This window comes from Hyaena hyaena, unplaced genomic scaffold (genome assembly GCF_003009895.1).
Source record: "Hyaena hyaena isolate Hyena2069 unplaced genomic scaffold, ASM300989v1 scaffold_909, whole genome shotgun sequence".
Classification (NCBI taxonomy): Eukaryota; Metazoa; Chordata; class Mammalia; order Carnivora; family Hyaenidae; genus Hyaena; species Hyaena hyaena.
Genome location: NW_024081534.1, coordinates 632,849 through 652,341, shown reverse-complemented (window position 1 = coordinate 652,341; position 19,493 = coordinate 632,849). Strand labels below are relative to the sequence as shown.

Sequence of the window (19,493 nt, the reverse complement as noted above, 5' to 3'; positions counted from 1 at the left end):
ATATACATATATATAACTCTACCTTCTCATTTTTCTGTGTATATAAACTTATATGTGTTAAACTTCTAAAATTCCATCTTTCTTTGTACTACAATGTAACCTCATCTAAGTGGAATATAATTATTTAATCTAAAAAAAAAGGAAAATGAGCTGTTTTAGATTTGCAAGGTACTATTATTTGTTCAATGGTTGAGGTGAGGATCTGGACTACAAATAAGTTCTAAAGTACTAGGCAGAAAAATTGTAAATCACTGGGAATTCTTCCAGTCATGAGGTAACAATATCTAACGTGATGTAAGATTTGCAATGGTCCCTTCCAATGTAATCTGCTTACATATTTGATATGAATAAATGTTTTCTTTCTTGTGGTTCCTTGAAAGGCTCTGATTCATGGATCCTCTTAATTTTCTGACACTCAGAATATATCATAATCTCGAGGCGCCTGGGTGGCTCAGTTGGTTAATCATCTGACTCTTCATTTCCCTCTCACGGACCCTGACTGAGATCGAAGTCCTGCTTTGGGCTCTGGGACGGGTGTGGATCCTGCTTAAGATTCTCTCTCTTGCCTGGGTGGCTCAGTCAGTTAAGCATCTGACTTCAGCTCAGGTCATGCTCTTACAGTTCGTGAGTTTAAAGCTCAGCGTCGGGCTCTGTGCTGACAGCTCAGAGCCTGGAGTCGGCTTCAGGTTCTGTGTCTCCCTCTCTATCTCTGCCCCTTGCCCATTTGCAGACTGTCTCTCTCTCTGTCTCAAAAATAAACATTAAAAAAAATTTTTTTTTAAATGTTTTATTTATTTCTAGGAGAGAGAGAGACAGCATGAGCAGGGGAGGGTCAGAAAGAGAGGGAGTGACAGACTCCAAAACAGGCTCCAGGCTCTGAGCTGGCAGTCAGCACAGAGCCCAACACAGGGCTCGAACCCATGAACCGTGAGATCATGACCTGAGTGAAAGTCGGACACTTAACCGACTAAGCCACCCGGGCGCCCCCAAAAAAAAAATTTTTTTTAAAGATTCTTTTTCGGGGCGCCTGGGTGGCTTAGTCGGTTAAGCGTCCGACTTTCGCTTAGGTCATGATCTCGCAGTTTGTGGGTTCAAGCCCCGCGTCGGGCTCTGTGCTGACTGCCAGCTCAGAGCCTGGAGCCTGTTTCAGATTCTGTATCTCCCCCTCTCTCTGACCCTCCCCTGCTCACGCTGTCTCTCTCTCTCTCCTAGAAATAAATAAAACATTAAAAAAAAAAAAAAAAAGATTCTTTTTCTCCCTCTCCCTCTGCCCCTCTGGTGTGTACATGCATGCCCTCACTCTCTCAAAAAAAAAAAAAAAAAAAGAATATATTATAATCTCTAATCTCTAAATAAGCAACAAATAAATCTCATAGTGGGTGGCTATCAGCTTGCTACAATGGCAATCAGCTAGACTTCTGGAAGTCCTAACATATGTCACAAGACCCTGGGTAGAATTCCCAAACTCCTGCATTTAGTATATATTAGGGCGAATGGCATTGTTATAAAGATTCAGTAGTTGCTATTTCTGGGTTCCTTTAGAGAGTTCCTATCCTTGCAAACATATTCTGAAAAGAGGAAAAATAAAATCCTACCATTGGAATTCCCTCGTATCTTATGAAAAACTCTGGTAAGTACCTCTAAGTACCACCAGGAAGTCCCAGATGGAGACCCAGCTCCTCTCCAAACTGTAGTATCTCTAATCTCTGAAGTCTCCTAGAACACAGGCAAGGTGGCCTAGTCTACACACCAAGCTACAAAGGGGTACTGCCTCTCCCAACAAGATTTCACTGTATTTTATAGCATTTTTTAAAAGCACCATTAGAAGCCTGTTTTTTGATTCTTCTTTCCCCACCAAGCTTACCACAAAATCTCAAAACCAACCAATCAAACCCGGTGAGGGGAGGGCAGAAGAGGTGCAAGGCCAGCTGAAAACACACGTTCTGGCTTTTCTCTCCCTTCCTATCCTGGCCCAAAGACACTTGAGACCAGCCCCAGTGAGATAAAGGCGAAAACATTCTTCTTCCTTTTTTTTTTTTTTATTAAGAAAGCATGCAAAAAACAACAACAACAACTTGTGAGACCAAACACCCCCTTGCCAGCCTGCACCAATGCAAAGCATTATCGGTGGTATGAAGGACTCACCAAACCAGAAACATGGGGGCTGAAGAGAGGAAAGCAAGGATGGGTGGGTCTATCCCAAATAATTGTGCCTCTGTCCCTCTCCTCCAAATTTCTCCCTTATTTCCTCTTGGGGGCAGAGTGAGCTCCTGCGGTTTTGCACACGTCACCCAATACAACAGCTGTACTTCGAGCCCCACAATGCTGGGCCATCAGGAAAAAGAAGTATTCTTTCCATTGCATGGACGGGAGGGGAAACTGAGGTCCAAAGCGGGTTGGCTTTGTCCCGTGCCACTTAGCAAGGCTGAGTTTAATGGAAGGGAGCTAAAATCCCAGGAGGCCTGAGAGCCGATCTTCAGCCCTAGTCCCGAACTTCAGTTACTCCGGCTGCCCACCAGAGTGTTAAGGAGACCAGTTTTCAGAAGACATCGATGAATTATAAACAAGGAACATTTGCATGTACAATGTAGTCTACCCTCGCAGATACCGTGTGGATTGGAGTAGAAAAGGGGTTTAGAAAAGAGAAGTGATCATCACTCATCACTTGTGAAGGGGCGACTTTGGGGAGAAGAGACGGAACGGTGTATGGAGGAGGCACCTTGACAGGGAGGAATAAGGAAGGGATGCTCAGAACAGCAACACGGGGCAAAGGCATTCTGCCCCGCTCTAAGAGAAGTTCTCCTTTCCCCAACGGGAAACATTATGTCATACTTCAACCCTACTGATGGCCCTCCGACACAACGGGGGATTCCAGCCACTCGCACCTCTGTTTCTTACAAAGGACTTCACAGAAATAAAGTGCTCTTTAGTTAACCGCCCTCTCTGGCCCCTTTGCTTCAGCCTTCTTCAATGAGCTCTCATATATAACCCCCTTACAAAGAAAGGAAGGGGTGGATGGGGGGAAAGGCAGAGAGCGGAAAAATAGATCTCCTGGAAATCATCGGTAAATAAAAGAATGTGAACAAAAAGCAGAAATTGCAGAGAGAGTGGCCTTGTCCAGTCCTTACATGTTTGTCTGGTAGCATTCAGAAAGCGAACATTCAGTGAAACAAAAACAGAAGTAAAAGTGTTATTCCCTCTCGTATGAACACAATTAACATTAAATACACCCAAAGTACTTTGCAGCAGTAACTCATGGCCACTCCTCGATGGAGAGAAGTTGTCCCTGTACCTTCCGGGAGTCTCCTTTGATCCTCATAAACTCTCCCCTCTAGATTACTTACTCTCCCCAGCCTATTCCCTTCAGCCCTTAAAAGCCTAACTGCAAAAGCTTCCGCCCCAGTGATGTGGATTTCGAGAGAAGCATTTGCCCACAGAGTTAAAGAACTGAACTTTCCCTCCCCACGTGCACACCCGCTCCTGTTTCCTCCCCCCACCCTCCCACCACTGACACTAAAGGTTCAGTTCTGCCATGATCAGTGGGAAAGAGAGTCCCGACTTGTCCTTGCACAGGATGAGACTAAGAGTGTGAGATCGGCTTACTTTTCTTTCTTGAGAGTTCCAGGAAAGGGGGAAGAAGATAAAAGGGAAGGAACTGGGCAAACAACTGAAGGAGGACAAAATAATATTTGCCGAATGGGCAAAAGGGGTTGAAGGATGATTCATAAATGCAAATAAGAGCCACAGTGGATTTCCAGAGGAAATCATGTTCGAGAACTCCGAAGGGTTGAATTGAAGCCATCTCCTAAAAGCCCGACCTACACTGAAGGGTAGAAAGCAGAGTTCTGGCTAAGACCAACTCTATCCCCAATAGAGAGAGGGGGCTAGGAATGAGCCAATGGAAGATTCTAGTAGCATATACTCGCTTTCTGACTGGTTTGTATTCTATTGTCCCTCTACAGTACTTGACTCGACCCAACCCAGACCTCTTGTTCCACTGGGACTTTGCCGTCACCCTCCAGCACCACTGCCATCACTCTTACCCTTGACGGGGACGCAAGGATTGGCAGAAGGAAGGACTGGAGATATAAACGGATGAGGAAGAGCTCAGAGGACAAAAGTAGCACCATTGAGTAAAACCCGCAAATTCATGGCCGCCAAGCCGTGTTTTAGATCCCCTTAACTTACTAAGGTGGCTTCTTTAGTACTGGACTGAACTGACAGGAACAGGAAACAATTTAGGGCCGAAAGGTGGGATTGGCATCGAGTTTCTCAAAGAGAAAAGTACAGCAACGTTCGAAACCCTTCTCGGGAGCCATCGGGGCCTCCCCTTCCAGCCAGATGATTTTAAATTAGCGAGGGGTGGACATGGTCTGTGCGGCTGGGACAGGAGACCGGGGGCAGCATATGACCAATAATAATAATAACAATAATAATAATAATACCATAATAGAATAATAATAAAAGAATTGGGGGGAAAAACCAAGAAGAAAGAGGAAGAAGGAGGCAGGAAAGGGGGGGTTATCTTCGGCAGCATCTTGTGGTGGCTTCTGTCACAGAGCAAGAGAAAAAGAGGATATATAACTATATACAGCAAGGAGGAAGGGATGGGCTGGGGCTGGTCTGTCCCGCCGCCAGGCTGCACCACCCAGCCTCAGGCGCGTGGCCACACTCCGCAGTGCCCTAGGTGATCAAGTCCCAGTCGAACTCATCAGGGATTTCCTCACTGGCCCCCGGAGGCGGCACCGGCGGCCGAGGGACCAGATGGTGTGCTGTGAGGAAGAGAGAAAGAAGTTAAAAGGAGAGGGGATGGGAAGCGATTCTGTCAGTGTAGACGGGCAGCACTTGGCCCCAAACAATTCTGGGAAGGGCTGGCGAAATGATCCTCCTTATCAGCCCAGAGTTCTTTTCGGTGCTAGCCACCACTGCAGCAGGGTCTCAGGAAGTAAACCAGAGTAAACAAGGTGGCATGGCCATGTGACGGTTGGCAGTCACTGAGAATTATACTTATGAAGCCCATGTCATACTGAAAAAAAAATACACAGAACTTCCTGTTACATGACTCACAGTACAGAAATGTGCATGTGTATTACATGGCTGAGGAACGCACAGAGGAAGAGTCAGAGGTCATCCAAAAAACTGACAACACTTGTAGTTAGGGAGGAAAATAATACCGATTTAAAGGTGAACAGCCTGTTAATTTTATAGTATTTATGGCAAGTTACGGTCTTCCCCCAACTCCCTCCTTCAACAGAGACTGTTCAGTCCCAGGGCCCTGATAAGAAGCCAGGTGACAGCAAAGCGGATGTGGGCACAAAGCAGGTACGTCTGTATAACACGTCACGTTAACTCTCTGAACCAATCTCCCATCTAGATTCCAAAGCTAGACATAAATGTTCTCCATCTTTTGTTTATATGGATGCTCTTACTTCCTTTAATTATTGCAGGCACAAGTTACGTTTAAAGTAAATCAGTCTTGGGGCACCTGGGTGGCTCCGTCAGTTAAGCGCCCAACTTCGGCTCGGGTCATGATCTCGCAGTTCACGAGTTTGAACCCCACATCGGGCTCTGGGCTGACAGCTCAGAGCCTGGAGCCTGCTTCCGATTCTTTGTCTCCTTCTCTCCCCACTCGCACTGTGTCTCTCTCTCTCTCTCAAAATTAAGTAAACATTTTTTAAAAAGACTTTAAGAAATAAATAAAGAAAACCAGTCATCCTTAGGCTCCCAGGGCATATCCCTCCCTAACAAGGGGCTGGGCCCTCCCGCCCTGGAAATCATGAAGGCTCACCCACTCCCAGCAGGGGCAGCAAAAAGGGAAGAAGATGGAGGCTCAGGGCCAGAGGACAGCAAAACAACTCGTCAGGGTAGAGAGTGCCGGGTTATTGGAGAAACAAGCTTCTTGGCTCTTACCTGGGCGATTGTATCCTGCTGAGTCCTGGGTGGGGATTGGGTACATTGGTGATGGGCCAGGGTAGAGGTGGGGGGCTTGTGGGTGCACATAAGAGTTCACTGCCAAAACAAAACAAGAGTTACTTGAGTCACTTGACTACCTCACTATACTCAATGAAGGCCCAACAGCGAGGGGACAGGAAGTAATTCTTCCTCTGAATGTCTCCTCCCTTCCCTGCTCTGCTCCATAGCTCCAGCAGGCATAAAGGCTTTCTGCAGGAGCTATCGGCTCTCACCCCTTAGTGTGAAAAGGGACCCTAGTTGTCCCTAGAATTGTCAAATGTCATAGCTATCAGAAGGATGACAAATATAGAAACGTGATCATTGAATCCCTCTCATTTCACTGGTCTGAAGATCACGTAACTAGCAAACCTCAACTCCACGTGATATGATTCAGGGAGAGGTTGCTGAGACACAAATTTGGAAGGGGCCCTTTCTCTTCCCTTTTCCTAAATAATTCTACTCTCTCACATGAAGGTGTAAAAAGGAATCATACGGTTTTTCCATACAGGACTTTGCTGATATAATAGATGTTTAGTCAACATAGCAGACAAACTAGTCCCACTGCCCGGCTTGGATCACTGCCCGTCAGACGATTTTTCTCAATTCTCCTCGGCCCTCTTCCTCCCCTGCCTCTTTTCATTACAATCTCTACCCCGGGCAGCTTGCTTTGATCACTACCTTGGTTCATGGCTGGCTCTTGTTTGCCACTGGCGAGGGCACAGGAGTCAGCAATACGGGCAGAGGCTGGTGGCCGGTGGGAGGCCCCCGGGGGGGGCACGTGACCAGTTTGAGTAAGGAAATGGTTGAGAGAGTCACACAGGTTGGCGATGTGATGCTGGTCAAGGCTCCAGTTCTTCTGCTCCGCCTGTCGCAGACTCTCCATCAGTTCTAGAAACGGAGAAGCAAGAAATGCTACCCTTTGCAGAGGCCCCGAAGCCCCTACTGCACCCACCTCCGTCACTACTGCGGCCCCATCCTAAATCAACACCACTGACTATATTCATTGTCAGCAGTAACTGCCATCTCTTGGAGCTCTACATTTTCAAACTCTTCTTCTATTTGTTCCTGACTAAATTCTTATCAGAATTTCCATCGCACAGGTAAAGAAAAGAAAATTCCAGAGTGAGTGAGTGAATTGGCCGCGGTCACACTGTCAGAAAATGGCAACAAAACTACAAAATGGTGGTTGAGGTTTCTGAGTTCCTGACAGCCTTCCCTCTCCGGGGACAGAAGTGGCTACAATAAAAACACTGTCATAGTTTGAGTGAGTTGAGGCAAAATTAATTAAAGTTACTTTAAATTACATTTAAAAAAAGAAAAAAAAGGGGCGCCTGGGTGGCTTAGTCGGTTAAGCGTCCGACTTTCGCTTAGGTCATGATCTCACGGTTCGTGGGTTCGAGCCCCGCGTCGGGCTCTGTGCTGACTGCCAGCTCAGAGCCTGGAGCCTGTTTCCGTCTGTGACTCCCTCTCTCTCTGACCCTCCCCTGCTCATGCTGTCTCTCTCTCTCTCTCTCCTAGAAATAAATAAAACATTAAAAAAAAAAAAAATTACATTTATAAAGTTACTTTGAAAAAATATTGGCAGGGGCGCCTGGGGGTTCCGTCGGTTAAGCCTCTGACTTCGGCTCAGGTCATGATCTCACTGCTTGTGGGCTGGAGCCCCGGGTCGGGCTGTGTGCTGACAGCTCAGAGCCTGGAGCCTGCTTTGGATTCTGTGTCTCCTTCTCTCTCAGCCCCTCCCCCACTTGCACTCTCTCTCTCTTAAAAATGAATAAACATTTAAAAAATTAAAAAAAAAAGAAAAGGGGCGCCTGGGTGGCACAGTCAGTTAAGCATCCGACTTCGGCTCAGGTCATGATCTCACAGTTCGTGGGTTCAAGTCCTGCGTTGGGCTTTGTGCTGACAGCTCAGGGCCTGGAGCCTGTTTCAGATTCTGTGTCTCCCTCTCTCTCTGACCCTCTCTGCTCATGCCGTCTCTCTCTCTGTCTCAGAAATAAATAAAATATTAAAAAAAAAAAAGAAGGAAAGAACATTGGCATTGTCCACCTTGCGAAATATGGAGAGGAAACACTGGAATCTCCCATCCTTGAACTTCGCTTAACCAACCCTTCTGGTTCTGGTTTCTACTGGGTTTTCCACCTACACTGTATCCCCTTCCCTCCGGTCATCGCCCTTTTCATCACGAACCTGAGAGCTGTGACTGCTCAATGCTGGACCAGTTGAGCCGATTTACCATCTTAAAGCTTTCCTTTAAGGAGTCGATATTGGAGCACCAGTCAGGAGGAAAGGCTGCAAAGAGGAGGGCAAGTGCACAATGAGATGAGTGCTGGGTGAGCCGGCTGCCAGCGGACAGTGAACTACACTCGAGGTTATCAATTGCATTACCAGGGCCGTCTTCAAACCCCTCCCCCCGCCGGAGATTTAACACTAGTGAAGCCATCCAGGCTTTCGGGGTGGACAGCCTCGCGCACAGGCAGGGGACTACATCCAAGAATTCCAGAAGAGAGAGCACTACGTAGCAACTTGTGTTCGCCCAGATGAGCCAACCGTCACTTCTCAACCAGCCGCATCTCTAGGCGAGAGGCCGAACCAGGGGGTCAGTCCGCCCTCCTCTGGGGCCCCCCGGCACCTCCTTACTCACCGAAGCCTGGACTGTTCACAGGAGCCTGGCCTGGGGCCTGTGGGGGCGGCGGCTGCTGCTGGGCAGGGTGGGCGTGGGGGTGGTGTTGCTGCGGGCGGTAGCCTCCGTGCTGCAGGGGGGGTGGGTGCATGGCCATCACAGAGGGGGGCCCGTAGCCTTCAGCCCCAGCTTGCTTCCCCCCCGGGGGGGTACAACCCTCCGGGCTTGGAGTATGCAGCGGAGGTGCAGCCCCAACAGCCGAGGGTCCCTGGGCCGGGGCCTGCTGCTGCGGCTGCGCCTGGGACTGCTGGGGCGGCGGCTGCTGGTACATGTAGTAGTTGTTAGAGGGCGGCACGTCCCCCAGGAGAGACGAAAAGCCTGCGGGCCGGGAGGAAGCAGGAGAGTGAACTGGGCAACGCAGGCCAAGATGGGAGGCCTCAGACAGAAACCCCAGACGTCAAACAGTAAGGGTGTTCTGGGATAGCAAGGACCCCCTGGGCCCCCTCTGTCCCCTCTCTCCCACTCCCGACCCCGCAGGTTTCACACACAGAGAGAGGGCCTTGACAGTGAGGCAACTGCCAAAATTTCAGCAAAAAGGCCAGCATGTGCCTCTGTGTGCTGTCCTTCAGGGATCGGGGAGGCCTGGAATCGTGGCTTCAAAGAAGTCAGGTATCAGGTGGAGTTTAAAAAGTGAATTACAGGATGCCTGGGTGGCTCAGTCGGTTTAAGGGCCTGAGTCTTGATCTTGGCTCAGGTCATGATCTCATGGTTCGGGGGTGCAGGCCCTGCATCGGGCTCTTCGCTGACAGTGCAGAGCCTGCTTGGGATTCTCTCTCTCTCTCCCTCTCTCTCTGTCCCTGCCCCACTCTCTCTCTCTCAAAATAAATAAATAAGCACTTAAAAAAAAGTAAATTACAAATAAAACAAAGCCATAAATTACAAATTACAAATAAAATAAAAATGATAGGGTGCCTGGGTGGCTCAGTCGGTTAAGCATCCGACTTCGGCTCAGGTCATTATCTCATGGTTTGTGGGTTCGAGCCCTGTGTTGGGCTCTGTGCTGACACCCAGCTCAGAGTCTGGAGCCTGCTTCGGATTCTGTGTCTCCCTCTCTCTCTGCCCCTCCCGTGCTCACACTCTATGTCTCAGAAATAAATAAACATTAAAAAATCAAAGAAAAAGAACAGCTGGGTGGGAAATGAAACAAGCTGAACAAAATAGTGATAGGTGGCGGGGTGCCTGGGCGGCTCACCCGGCTAAGTGTCTGACCCTTGGTTTCAGCTCAGGTCATGATCTCACGGTTTGTGGTTTTGAGCCTTGCATCAGGCTCCGCGATGACAGCATGGAGCCTGTTTGGGATTCTCTCTCTGCCTAGCCCCAGCTCACACACGCGCGTGTTCTCTCTCTCTCTCGCTCTCTCTCTCTTTCTCAAAAATAAATAAATAGGGCGCCTTGGTGGCTCAGTTGGTTAAGCATCCAACTCTTGATCTCAGCTTGCGTTGTGAACTCAACAGTTCTGAGCTGATGGCATAGAGCACCTGCTTCAGATTCTGTCTCTCCTTCTCTCTGCCCCTCCCCTGCTTGTGCGCGCTCTCTCTCTCAATTGAAGAAAGAAACTTAAAAAAAAGTTTTAATCAATAAATAACTAAAGAAAATATTGGTAGCTATTAAAACTGGGCTGTGTTAAAGTTGGAAACGTGAGGGTTTATTATATGATTTTCTCTATGTTTGCATCCGTCTGGAATTTTTGCTAATAAAAATCGATGTAAATATAAATATGCTAAAAAACTGTCTCACATTGAAATAGGGTTTCTGAGGGTAAGGAAACCACTGCTGTCCCCTAGTGGCCATCCTCTAAATGACCTGCATTCAGCCATAAAGTCACTGCCCTTAGTTCTGGAAGGGGGAATCCCTCCAACTCACTTTCTGAAGCTAATAACTCAGCCTGCCTCTTGAAATAGCTGTCTTTCAGAACTAAGCCAGAAGAGCTGGACTCCAAATAATTTTAGTTTATGAGATGCTTCCCCTGACCAGTGATCACCCTCCCCTTGTGTTAAAAATAAGATAGAAGGCCAGGGCGCCTGGGTGGCTCAGGGGGCTAGGCGTCCAACTCTTAATTTCGGCTCAGGTCATGATCTCCCAGGTCGTGAAATCAAGCCCCACACAGGGCTCTGTGTTGGCGGAACAGAGCCTGCTTGAGATTCTCTTTCTCCTCCTCTCTCTGCCCCTCCACTTCTCGTGCACTCTCGCGCACTCTCTCTCTCTCAGAATAAATAAACATTTAAAAAGTTGAGAAAGGGGCACCTGGGTGGTTCAGTTGGTCAAGCATCAGACTTCGGCTCAGGTGAGTTCAAGCCCCACATGGGGCTCTCTGCTGTCGGCACAGAGCCCACTTCAGATCCTCCGTCTCCCTCTCTCTCTCTCTGCCCCTTCCCAACTTGCAGGCTCTCCCTCTCTCAAAAATAAACACTTTTTAAAAAATTAAAAAGGGGTGCCTGGGTGGCTCAGTCAAATAAGTGTCCCATTTTGGCTCAGGTCATGATCTCCAGGTGTCCGAGCCCTGCATCAGACTCTGTGCTGACGGCTCAGAGCCTGGAGCTACTTTGGATTCTGCATCTCCCTCTCTCTCTGCCCCTGTCCCACTTGTGTTCTGTCTCTTTCTCAAAGATAAATAAACATTAAAAAAAAAAAAAGAAAAGATAGCTGGGAGAGAAGAGAACGGCCCCGCCCATTCAGAAGAATAGGGACATTCACACCCTCATCCCAAGCGTGGACTCACCATGCTGAGAGGAGGAGGATTTCTCCAGCATGGATTTGTAGAGGTTGCGAAAGGACCAGCTTAGATCCTGAAAGTTGATCTCTGAGTAGGAGAATTTGAAGTCATGGTTGGTGTTATACAGGGGAGGAGGACCCTCTGTGCTTTCTCGGCCTGGGGCCCCTGCCGCCACAGCTCCACCATCCACAGACCCAGTGCCCTGCAGAAAGAACGGGAAAGACTTGATCCATGTCCTAAGTAAGGGCCAAAACAGCCCTTTGACGTCACCATGCTCTCTGGCTCGTCTGCACCCTCTCCCAACTTTTCAGTGAATGAACATCATTTTCCCCTCTGTCTCCTTTATTCCTACCCCGCTATAGCTCTAGCCTTTTTCTTACGTTCCAGCCGCCTTCCCTTCTCATAGCCTTTCGGCTCCCCTTCTTCTCTTCCTCCCACAATATCCCCCCTGACCGTTCTCAAAGTTCTGTTATGTCTACCTCTCAGCTTCCCTCCTTTGCTTTCCCCTTCCTTCCCAATTCGTCTGCCTCCAGCATCACGGATCCCCTGCATCACGGATCCCCAGGACACAGTTTGGAACTGGCTGATTTATGAACCCGCCCACCGCCTCCCATCCCCCATCCCCCGGCACCCTCACGCCTCCCCTTCTTACCTGGCTGTAGCTGGTGATCGACGCGGGGCTCTGAAGTGACATCTGCGGAGTGCCCTCGGAAGGCAGTGAGGCTTCTCCGCTCCCTGGGACGCCTCCCCGTGGGCTCTTGCTTGCCTCCTGTTCCGGTGAGTCCTGGGACAGCTGAGGGTGGTGAGAGGACACAGTGCGTAAGCAGACACTCGCCATCATCTCAAGACCCCAGGTCTGCCCTCTGCCGGCACTCCTCCTTTGCCCCAGACATAGGCAAGGACTGCAAATCCAGGGAAGGGTGTGGAAGGAGCGGCTGGCTCAGACACGGCCTCTCCCCAAGGGATGGGACTTACATCATCATCTGGAGGGTGCCTTCTCTTTCGGGAGATGTCAGGGCAAGTGTCGATTGTCCAGTAAGAGCCCTGGAAGGAGAACCCATCCGCACAGAAAACAAAATCATTATGTACAGAAATTCCCACCTTCGGGAAAGTAGGTATTTGGGAGACTTTTCACCAAAAAATGAGTTATACTGAGAAAAATAACTGGACAGGGACGCCTGGGTGGCTCAGTCGGTTAAGCATCTGACTTCGGCTCAGGTCATGGCCTCAAAGTTCACAAGTTCAAGCCCTGCTTTGGGCTCTGTGCTGACAGCTCAGAGCCTGGAGCCTGCTTCGGATTCTGCGTCTCCCTCTCTCTCTGACCCTACCCTGCTCGTGCTCCTCTCTCTCTCTCTCAAAAATAAATAAACATTAAAAAATTTTGTTTTAAAAAGGAAAGAAAAATAACTGGAGAGGGGCACCTGAGTGGCTCAGTCGGTTAAGCGTCTGACTCTTGGTTTTGCCTCAGGTCAGGGTACGAGTTCAAGTCCTGCATTGGGCTCTGCGCTAATAGTGTGGGGCCTGCTTGGGAGTCCCTCTCTCCCTCTCTCTCTCTCTCTCTGCCCCCCACCCCCCGTCTCAAAATAATCAAATAGACTTAAAAAAAAAAAGAAAAGAAAAGGAAAAGAAAAAGAACTGGAGAACCACACAGAATCCTGAGGGTCCTGGCTATTTTTTGAGGAGTAAATTTGTCCTAAAAGCTCACTGAGTATGTCAGAGGTATGCCCAGTGGTTCAAACATAGGCCTCCATTGCTCGGGAGGGTAAAACAACGGTATCTAGTTCAAAGAGCTGGAACTGTCCAGACCCAACCCTTCCCTTCTGTGTGATCTGAGGCAAGGCTCTCCTGAACTCGTGTCTGCATCTATCAAATGAAGAAACTGATCTATCTCTTTTCCCCTGTGAAGATAAAAGTCATGGGGTTTTTGTACAGGAAAGTTCCTACAAAGGTTATTAAGGCTACATTTTACATCTAAAAAGAGTGCCAAACATTAAAAAGACAGCATTAAAGTCAATTTTACCATAAATAATTCTATTTAAAAAAAAAGATTTCACAGTCTTTCTTAGTTACCCATGCCGGCGGGGGCTCGCATGCATGATAGCCACGCTCTTCCTCTGAGAAAAAATAAAGCTGCTTCTCTAATTAACATGATTTTCTCTGTTGGTAATTAAAACAGCCACAGGACTCTGGGCCGTCAACTTCTCCTCTCTCCCTTTCTTTCAAGGCTTACAGGAGCGTCTCACCTTCCCAGGGTCATCCCGAGGTCTGGGCACCTTCCGGAAACACTTGTTGAGAGAAAGGTTGTGCCGAATTGAATTCTGGGGGAGCAGAGAAGCAGGTTAGCTTTGAGCCTTGTGTAAAGTAGAAAATTTTCCAATAGGTCACAGAGGGACACCGAGGGACCTAACACACAAGAAAGTTCAAGTATCCGGCAAACTTAGCACCTCGTTACTGATGCGGGAACTTACCGACCAGAGAGCAAGAGCAATGAGACATGAAAATGCAGAAATCAAATTGATGGGAGGTAATGGCTATATGCTTGACTACCAGATGTTTCCAGTACATAAAAGAAGTGTATCACCTGATTCTATACTTTGTCGCTCTTTCCACCCAACTGACAATAGGTATATAAACACCCCAAAATCACATCTGTCCAGTTGCTTAATTCATCCTCTCTGTGGTAAAGAAGAACACTTTGAGACTGTTTATGTGGATAAAAACAAGATAGAAATTAGGAGCAAACAAAGGCGCCAGTTCACCTTTGTTTTGTCAACAGCGCATGGAATGCTCACACGTGGAGGAAAGAAGTAACGTTGCACATGTGTGTTGGGTGAGGCTGGGGCTCGGGGTAGGTGGCCGGGGCACAACTGTGAAGGAAGAACGGAATGCTTTTAAGTCTCCAGCTCATCATCGGGTTTGTATGTTAACTGATGATCTACAGAGTGCAAGAACTGCATGAGAGCCCCATTCCTACTCAACACTGGCAAAGGAGTTACTCCTCCAGAAGACCGAGAACATCCGGCTTCCTTCTTTGCTTGGGAGAGGAGTTTCCTTCCTCCTCTATCTCCAGCCAAACAACTTATCTCTGATGACTTGCTTGGTGGATGCGCCGTTGGTGAAGGACCTGATTATTAGTGCTCTTATTACTATTATTATTGGCATACAATTTTCCAGAGGATAGGACAGTGTGCAATGACGCCTGGGAAAAATCTGATGAGCCCCCCACCTCTAGGTAGGAGGAAGTAACGCCGTGCCTCGCACAGTGACTTGAACACAGTGGAGGGGCAGCGAGGACTTGCAAAATGAATGAATCTCCTTTTTGAGGAGCCGAAAGGTAAGAGGGTAAAATGAGCAACAGCCCCTTGCCATCCTCATCGCCATACTTGGTGGCTCGGTGCCACCAGGTTGCCCCGCTACACCTTACGGAAGCCGTCCAACTCTGAAGAAGAGTAGGGCATGGGAGATACGAGATTTTAAGTCCACGCGTCTCTGAAACAGGTCAGAGCGGACTAGACCAGGTGACGGGAAGACACCACAGTGGAGGAAAAGGCTTGTGAAGGGCGAAAAAGCAGCACAGGCTACGGGAGCCACCCCACCTTCCAGCCAATGCCGGCATTCTTGTAATAGGGGAAGTTGTCACAGATCCAGCGGTAAATCTCGCTGAGGGTCATCTTCTTGGCGGGAGAGGAGTTGATGGCATAGGTGATGAGGGTGGCGTAGCTGTACCGCGGTTTGCCGTCCTGGTGGACGGCCGCCTCATCTTTGCTCAGGGTGGCATTCGGGTCTGTGGGCGAGCCCGGCGGGCACTTGCGGCCGCCGCCTGGAGGCCCGGCCTGCGAGGCGCTCCCAAGCTTCTCGATGGTAGCTCGGAGGGTCAGCTGCGGCAGCCAGTCTATGGAGGTGAGGCTGCTCTCAAGGTCAGAAGCCATGGTACTTCTGGGTTCTGCGCAGAAGAGAACAAAGGGAGGAGGAAAACACAACAGAGGAGTGTTACCTCTGGCTACTAGTGGCAAATAATATTCAAATCGTAGTGCTCTCAGGGAAGTAGAGTTTCCTCCACTATAATTCCCACAGGAGCCGGTAACCGGACAGGCCCTCAACCAGGCATTCCCAAAGCCCCCGGGCCATCTATCACCAGTCGCCCACTGGACAATGGATGGGGACTTCCCCTACATCTTAACGTAGGTCATGGCCCAGAGGACTCCCTCCCTTCCCTCGGGACTCAGAGGAATCAAACCACCCACGAAACAGAGCTATTCCCTCAATTCTCCTTACTTAAAACCCTGCAACATAATATTGTAAACTATGTAATTAAAAAAAAAAAAAAGCTGACTATACCAGGTAAACTCAGCCAAAGGCTACTCGGTGATCCTGTGACGCTTGCTTTATTACATACAACATCCCCAGATATGGAGCACAAGTGACCGCGTAAAGAAACACAGTCTGAGTAAACACAAATAGATACAAACCAAGCAGGTATCGACACTGTGAAAGCTGTTTCGTATTAGAGGGCCGCCTGGGTGGCTCAGTCGGTTAAGCGTCCGACTTCGGCTCAGGTCAAGATCTCACGGTTCGTGGGTTTGAGCCCTCACGTCGGGCTCTGTGCTGACTAGCTCAGAGCCTGGAGCCTGTTTCAGATTCTGTGTCTCCCTCTCTCTCTGACCCTCCCCTGCTCGCGCTGTCTCTCTCTCTCCCTCTCTCAGAAATAAATTTAAAACAAAATTTTTAAAATGATGTTTGGTATTAGATATATTTGAGCACTCATCCTTTTAATCCCGTATAGGTTCACCTGAGGCACACCAGATATATCCCAAGCATAAATTACAGCTGTCACCCAGCAAAGGACAGAAGCAAGGCACGCGCATAAGCAGGGCCCGCGTGCGTGAGATCACAATTAGATACACCACGGACGTTACCAGCAGAGCACAAAGTCACACGTAGAGGTAACAGATCGTGAGCACAGCTGCCCTCACACCTTTAAAGCCACCCCTGGCAAGCTCCTGCCCACAGACACCAAACCAACACCAGGAAGAAGTCATGGGCGAGGACCTCCCACCTCTCAGCCTGCAGGGAGCCTGGGGAGACACCCAGCTGTGTGCACACCGGTGACAATCAGATAGCCGGCTATTTTTAGCTGCTCAGGGGCCAAGAGCCGGCTCCCCCTTTCCCGCCCCCCTCCCCCCTCCTTCCCAGCCAGGCACACACTTGCGATGCACCTCCATGCAAACTCCTGGTGCGGCCACACCGCCCACGCCTGGTGTTTGCACACCCTGCCGCCACCCACACGCCTGGGCGCTCCTGCCGGCAGAGGTGTAGCCAGAATGACGTCGGGGTGGGGGAAGGTGAGGAACGCTGGTGCTGCCTGTATCACAGGCTCTGGAAAGGCTGGCAGGAAGCACTCCCCCTGAGCCTGTGCCAGCAACCCCCTGGTGCCCTTGCTGCGTGCCAGGTTGGTGCCTGCGCGGGCCCGGGAGATTCCGGCCAGTATTTCTTTCTGGTGCCCCTGCTGACAGCGCCACCAGGGCATCTGTCGCGAGGAGCCGGGGCTGGCGGGCCTCAGCATTCCAGATCCTGGACAGAAACACAGTCCGTATGTAATCTCTAACTCTGCACCGAGATGCTACGCACAAGTGTGAGGGATTCCCCTACCCACAAATCCGGACACTTTGCAGTTAAAAGCTCACCCCCAGAGATGATGGCCTCCCCCTCTTCTCCTGACTCCAACATATCTTTCAGGCTGTCAGCTCACTCTTCCATGCGTGACTCTTCCCCTAGGGGTTTATCCTTTCTCCCAGAGGTCAGTGTCCTCACTCATGTCCCTCTCCCCTGCCCCCCAGGTCCCCACCCACAGGATTTTTGCATGTATACACTTGTCCCAGGTGCTGTGCTCCTCACCAGCGACACACCCACTCCACAAGGCTGAGGGAAACACCTTAGTGCCTCAGGGGACTGAGCAGCAAGAGACCCAATTGAAACCCAAGAACTGTAGATGGGAGGGGGGGAAACAGCTGTTTATAAATAGCATCATGAAGGGGCTTCCCATTTATCCTTAGCTTTTCTCCCCACCACCCTCCTTTTCAGCCCACCACCATCATCCTGCCTTCAACTGATGGAGACCTGGGGGCGTCTGGGAGGCTGGGTTGGTTAAGCATCTGACCCTTGATTTCAGCTCAGGTCATGATCTCATGATTCATGAGATCGAGCCCCACATCAAGCTTGGCACGGACAGTGTGAAGCCTGCTTGGGAATCTCTCTCTCTCTCTCTCTCTCTCTCTCTCTCTCTCTCTCAAAATAAATAAACATTAAAAAAAAAATCATGGAGACTTGGGAACTGATAGGGACATCTAATCATTCCAGGAAGCTTCCAGATCTCCTAGCACGTGATCAAAACACCACAACATTGGGGGTAAAGAAGGGCACTTTGGGCAATAATCGGTCCTACAGCTGGATTTTCCCAGCTGGACAGTAACATGACAATAAGTGTGTTCTCAGTGACCAGAGTTCTCCTGGGTCCTTCCCAGAAGGGCGGGGGTGGGGGGGTGTCTCTGTGAAGAATTCCCCATTATCTCCTGCTCAAGATCCCTAAGAAATCTCATCTTAAGAACACGGAAGACTTTGGGGATGCTCCATTCGAAAGTTGCCCAACACTGGACAGGGACACTCTACAGAGAAAATCTCGAGTGGTTTACAAAACCCATTTGGCACACACCAGTCACCATGAATTCCAGAAGGGGAAGCACTCAGCCTTTTGCTAGTGGCTCTGTGCCCCTCCCTATCCGAACCCCAGCACCCAGGTTAGGAGACGTTAAATTTAACTTCTCCCTAGCACCCTCCCGGTCAGCCCTGCAGATATCACCCGGCACTCAAAATATATCTTAACCTTACCGGCTACAAGGCGCTTTTGGCACCATTCTCCCTCTACCCATCCGATTTCCTTGACCCCAGGCCACTTCCCCATTCTTGAAGGGCAGCCCGGTGCATAGAAGCTCAGAGATTAAGGTTCCTCGGTTCTATTCCCAACCCTGACGCTGACTCACTAACACTAAATGTCCCTAACCACCCCTCACTCCCCGCAGTCCTGATGCCTGGTCTCCCCCTTTGATGAGAGGGATGAAGCCACAAAGACTGCCAAAGCTTCGTCCCCAGAGGGAAGTGAATGAAGCTTAATGAGCTCGTGGCTGCCACACATTCCATGCTCCCCAAAATAATGGCACAGGCGAATGTTCAGGGCTATTATTAGAAAGGCAAACAAGAGGTACTTCCATGTCCCAGTCCGACCAACCTAGTTCCCCAGACCCCTCTCTTTCCAGGTGGGACCTGTGCCACCGGGCTGCGGCAGGACCTGAGTCAGACTACATTCTTCTCCGCGCACTGGAAGACTCAAAGGAAATACCCAGAGAGACTGGGAAAGGCAGCCGAAGGGCAGGCCCCATCAGATCCACAGGACCTCTGAGGAAGACTGCAGTCCTAGGGGAAAAGGCAGAGGAAAACAGAAAGACATTCTGTTGGAGCCTAGGACAGATCCTGGATGAGGCGTGGAAGATCTGAAATAAGAGGCAAGGTCTTCTTCCTGCTTTATCCGAAAGGCCAGTAATTGTTCTCTGTATGGTGCCAAGGTCAGGTACTAAGAAGCGATAACTTCCTGCCGTGTACAGAATGCCAAAACTAACAGAGTGGTGGTGAAGTTTACCACCTTACCAATTACCAGCCAGGCTGCCTGGGTTTCAATCCAGGCTCTACCACGTACCGGCTGTGCCAGCTCAGGCAAGCTCCTTAACCTCTCTGTGCTGTAGTTTCTTCGACTATATAACACGGGGATGATAACTGCAGCTACATAGGGTTGTTGTGAGGATAACCTCAAGTTGATATTTTTGAAGTATTTAGCAGGTGTTATGTAAGTATAGCTATTATTTTTTTTGGAATAGGGGGAAAAAAGAGAATATTAGAAATCAGAAACTAGACAAGAGACCAGAGGCAAGACTGGAAGCAGCAAGCCTGCAGCGGTTTACAAACCCTGAGCTGAGCGTGCAGTAGCTTTCAGGACGTCCGAACCTCAAGCTTTTACTCTGGGGATCGTGTCACCCTGAGACTGACCAATGCCAGGGCCAAGTAAACCCCAAAGATGAAGGGATAAGGGACTATCATCGG

General features: G+C 49.4%; 1 protein-coding gene across 2 annotated transcripts in view; it reads right to left on the bottom strand.

Annotated features, from left to right (window-relative positions):
• Window positions 1-3,791: 3,791 nt before the first annotated feature.
• Window positions 3,792-19,493, bottom strand: part of FOXJ2 (forkhead box J2) — a 61,381-nt gene continuing 45,679 nt past the window's right edge. For both annotated transcript variants that reach the window (XM_039220641.1, XM_039220640.1), the window contains exons 2-11: window positions 14,942-15,288; window positions 13,589-13,663; window positions 12,321-12,389; window positions 11,998-12,138; window positions 11,352-11,547; window positions 8,594-8,950; window positions 8,140-8,241; window positions 6,631-6,840; window positions 5,911-6,009; window positions 3,792-4,772 (exon numbers count right to left, since the gene is read on the bottom strand). In XM_039220641.1, coding sequence (XP_039076572.1) covers window positions 4,684-4,772; window positions 5,911-6,009; window positions 6,631-6,840; window positions 8,140-8,241; window positions 8,594-8,950; window positions 11,352-11,547; window positions 11,998-12,138; window positions 12,321-12,389; window positions 13,589-13,663; window positions 14,942-15,274 — 1,671 coding nt within the window. In that variant the 5' untranslated portion in view covers window positions 15,275-15,288 and the 3' untranslated portion in view covers window positions 3,792-4,683. The remainder of the gene's footprint in view (window positions 4,773-5,910; window positions 6,010-6,630; window positions 6,841-8,139; window positions 8,242-8,593; window positions 8,951-11,351; window positions 11,548-11,997; window positions 12,139-12,320; window positions 12,390-13,588; window positions 13,664-14,941; window positions 15,289-19,493) is intronic.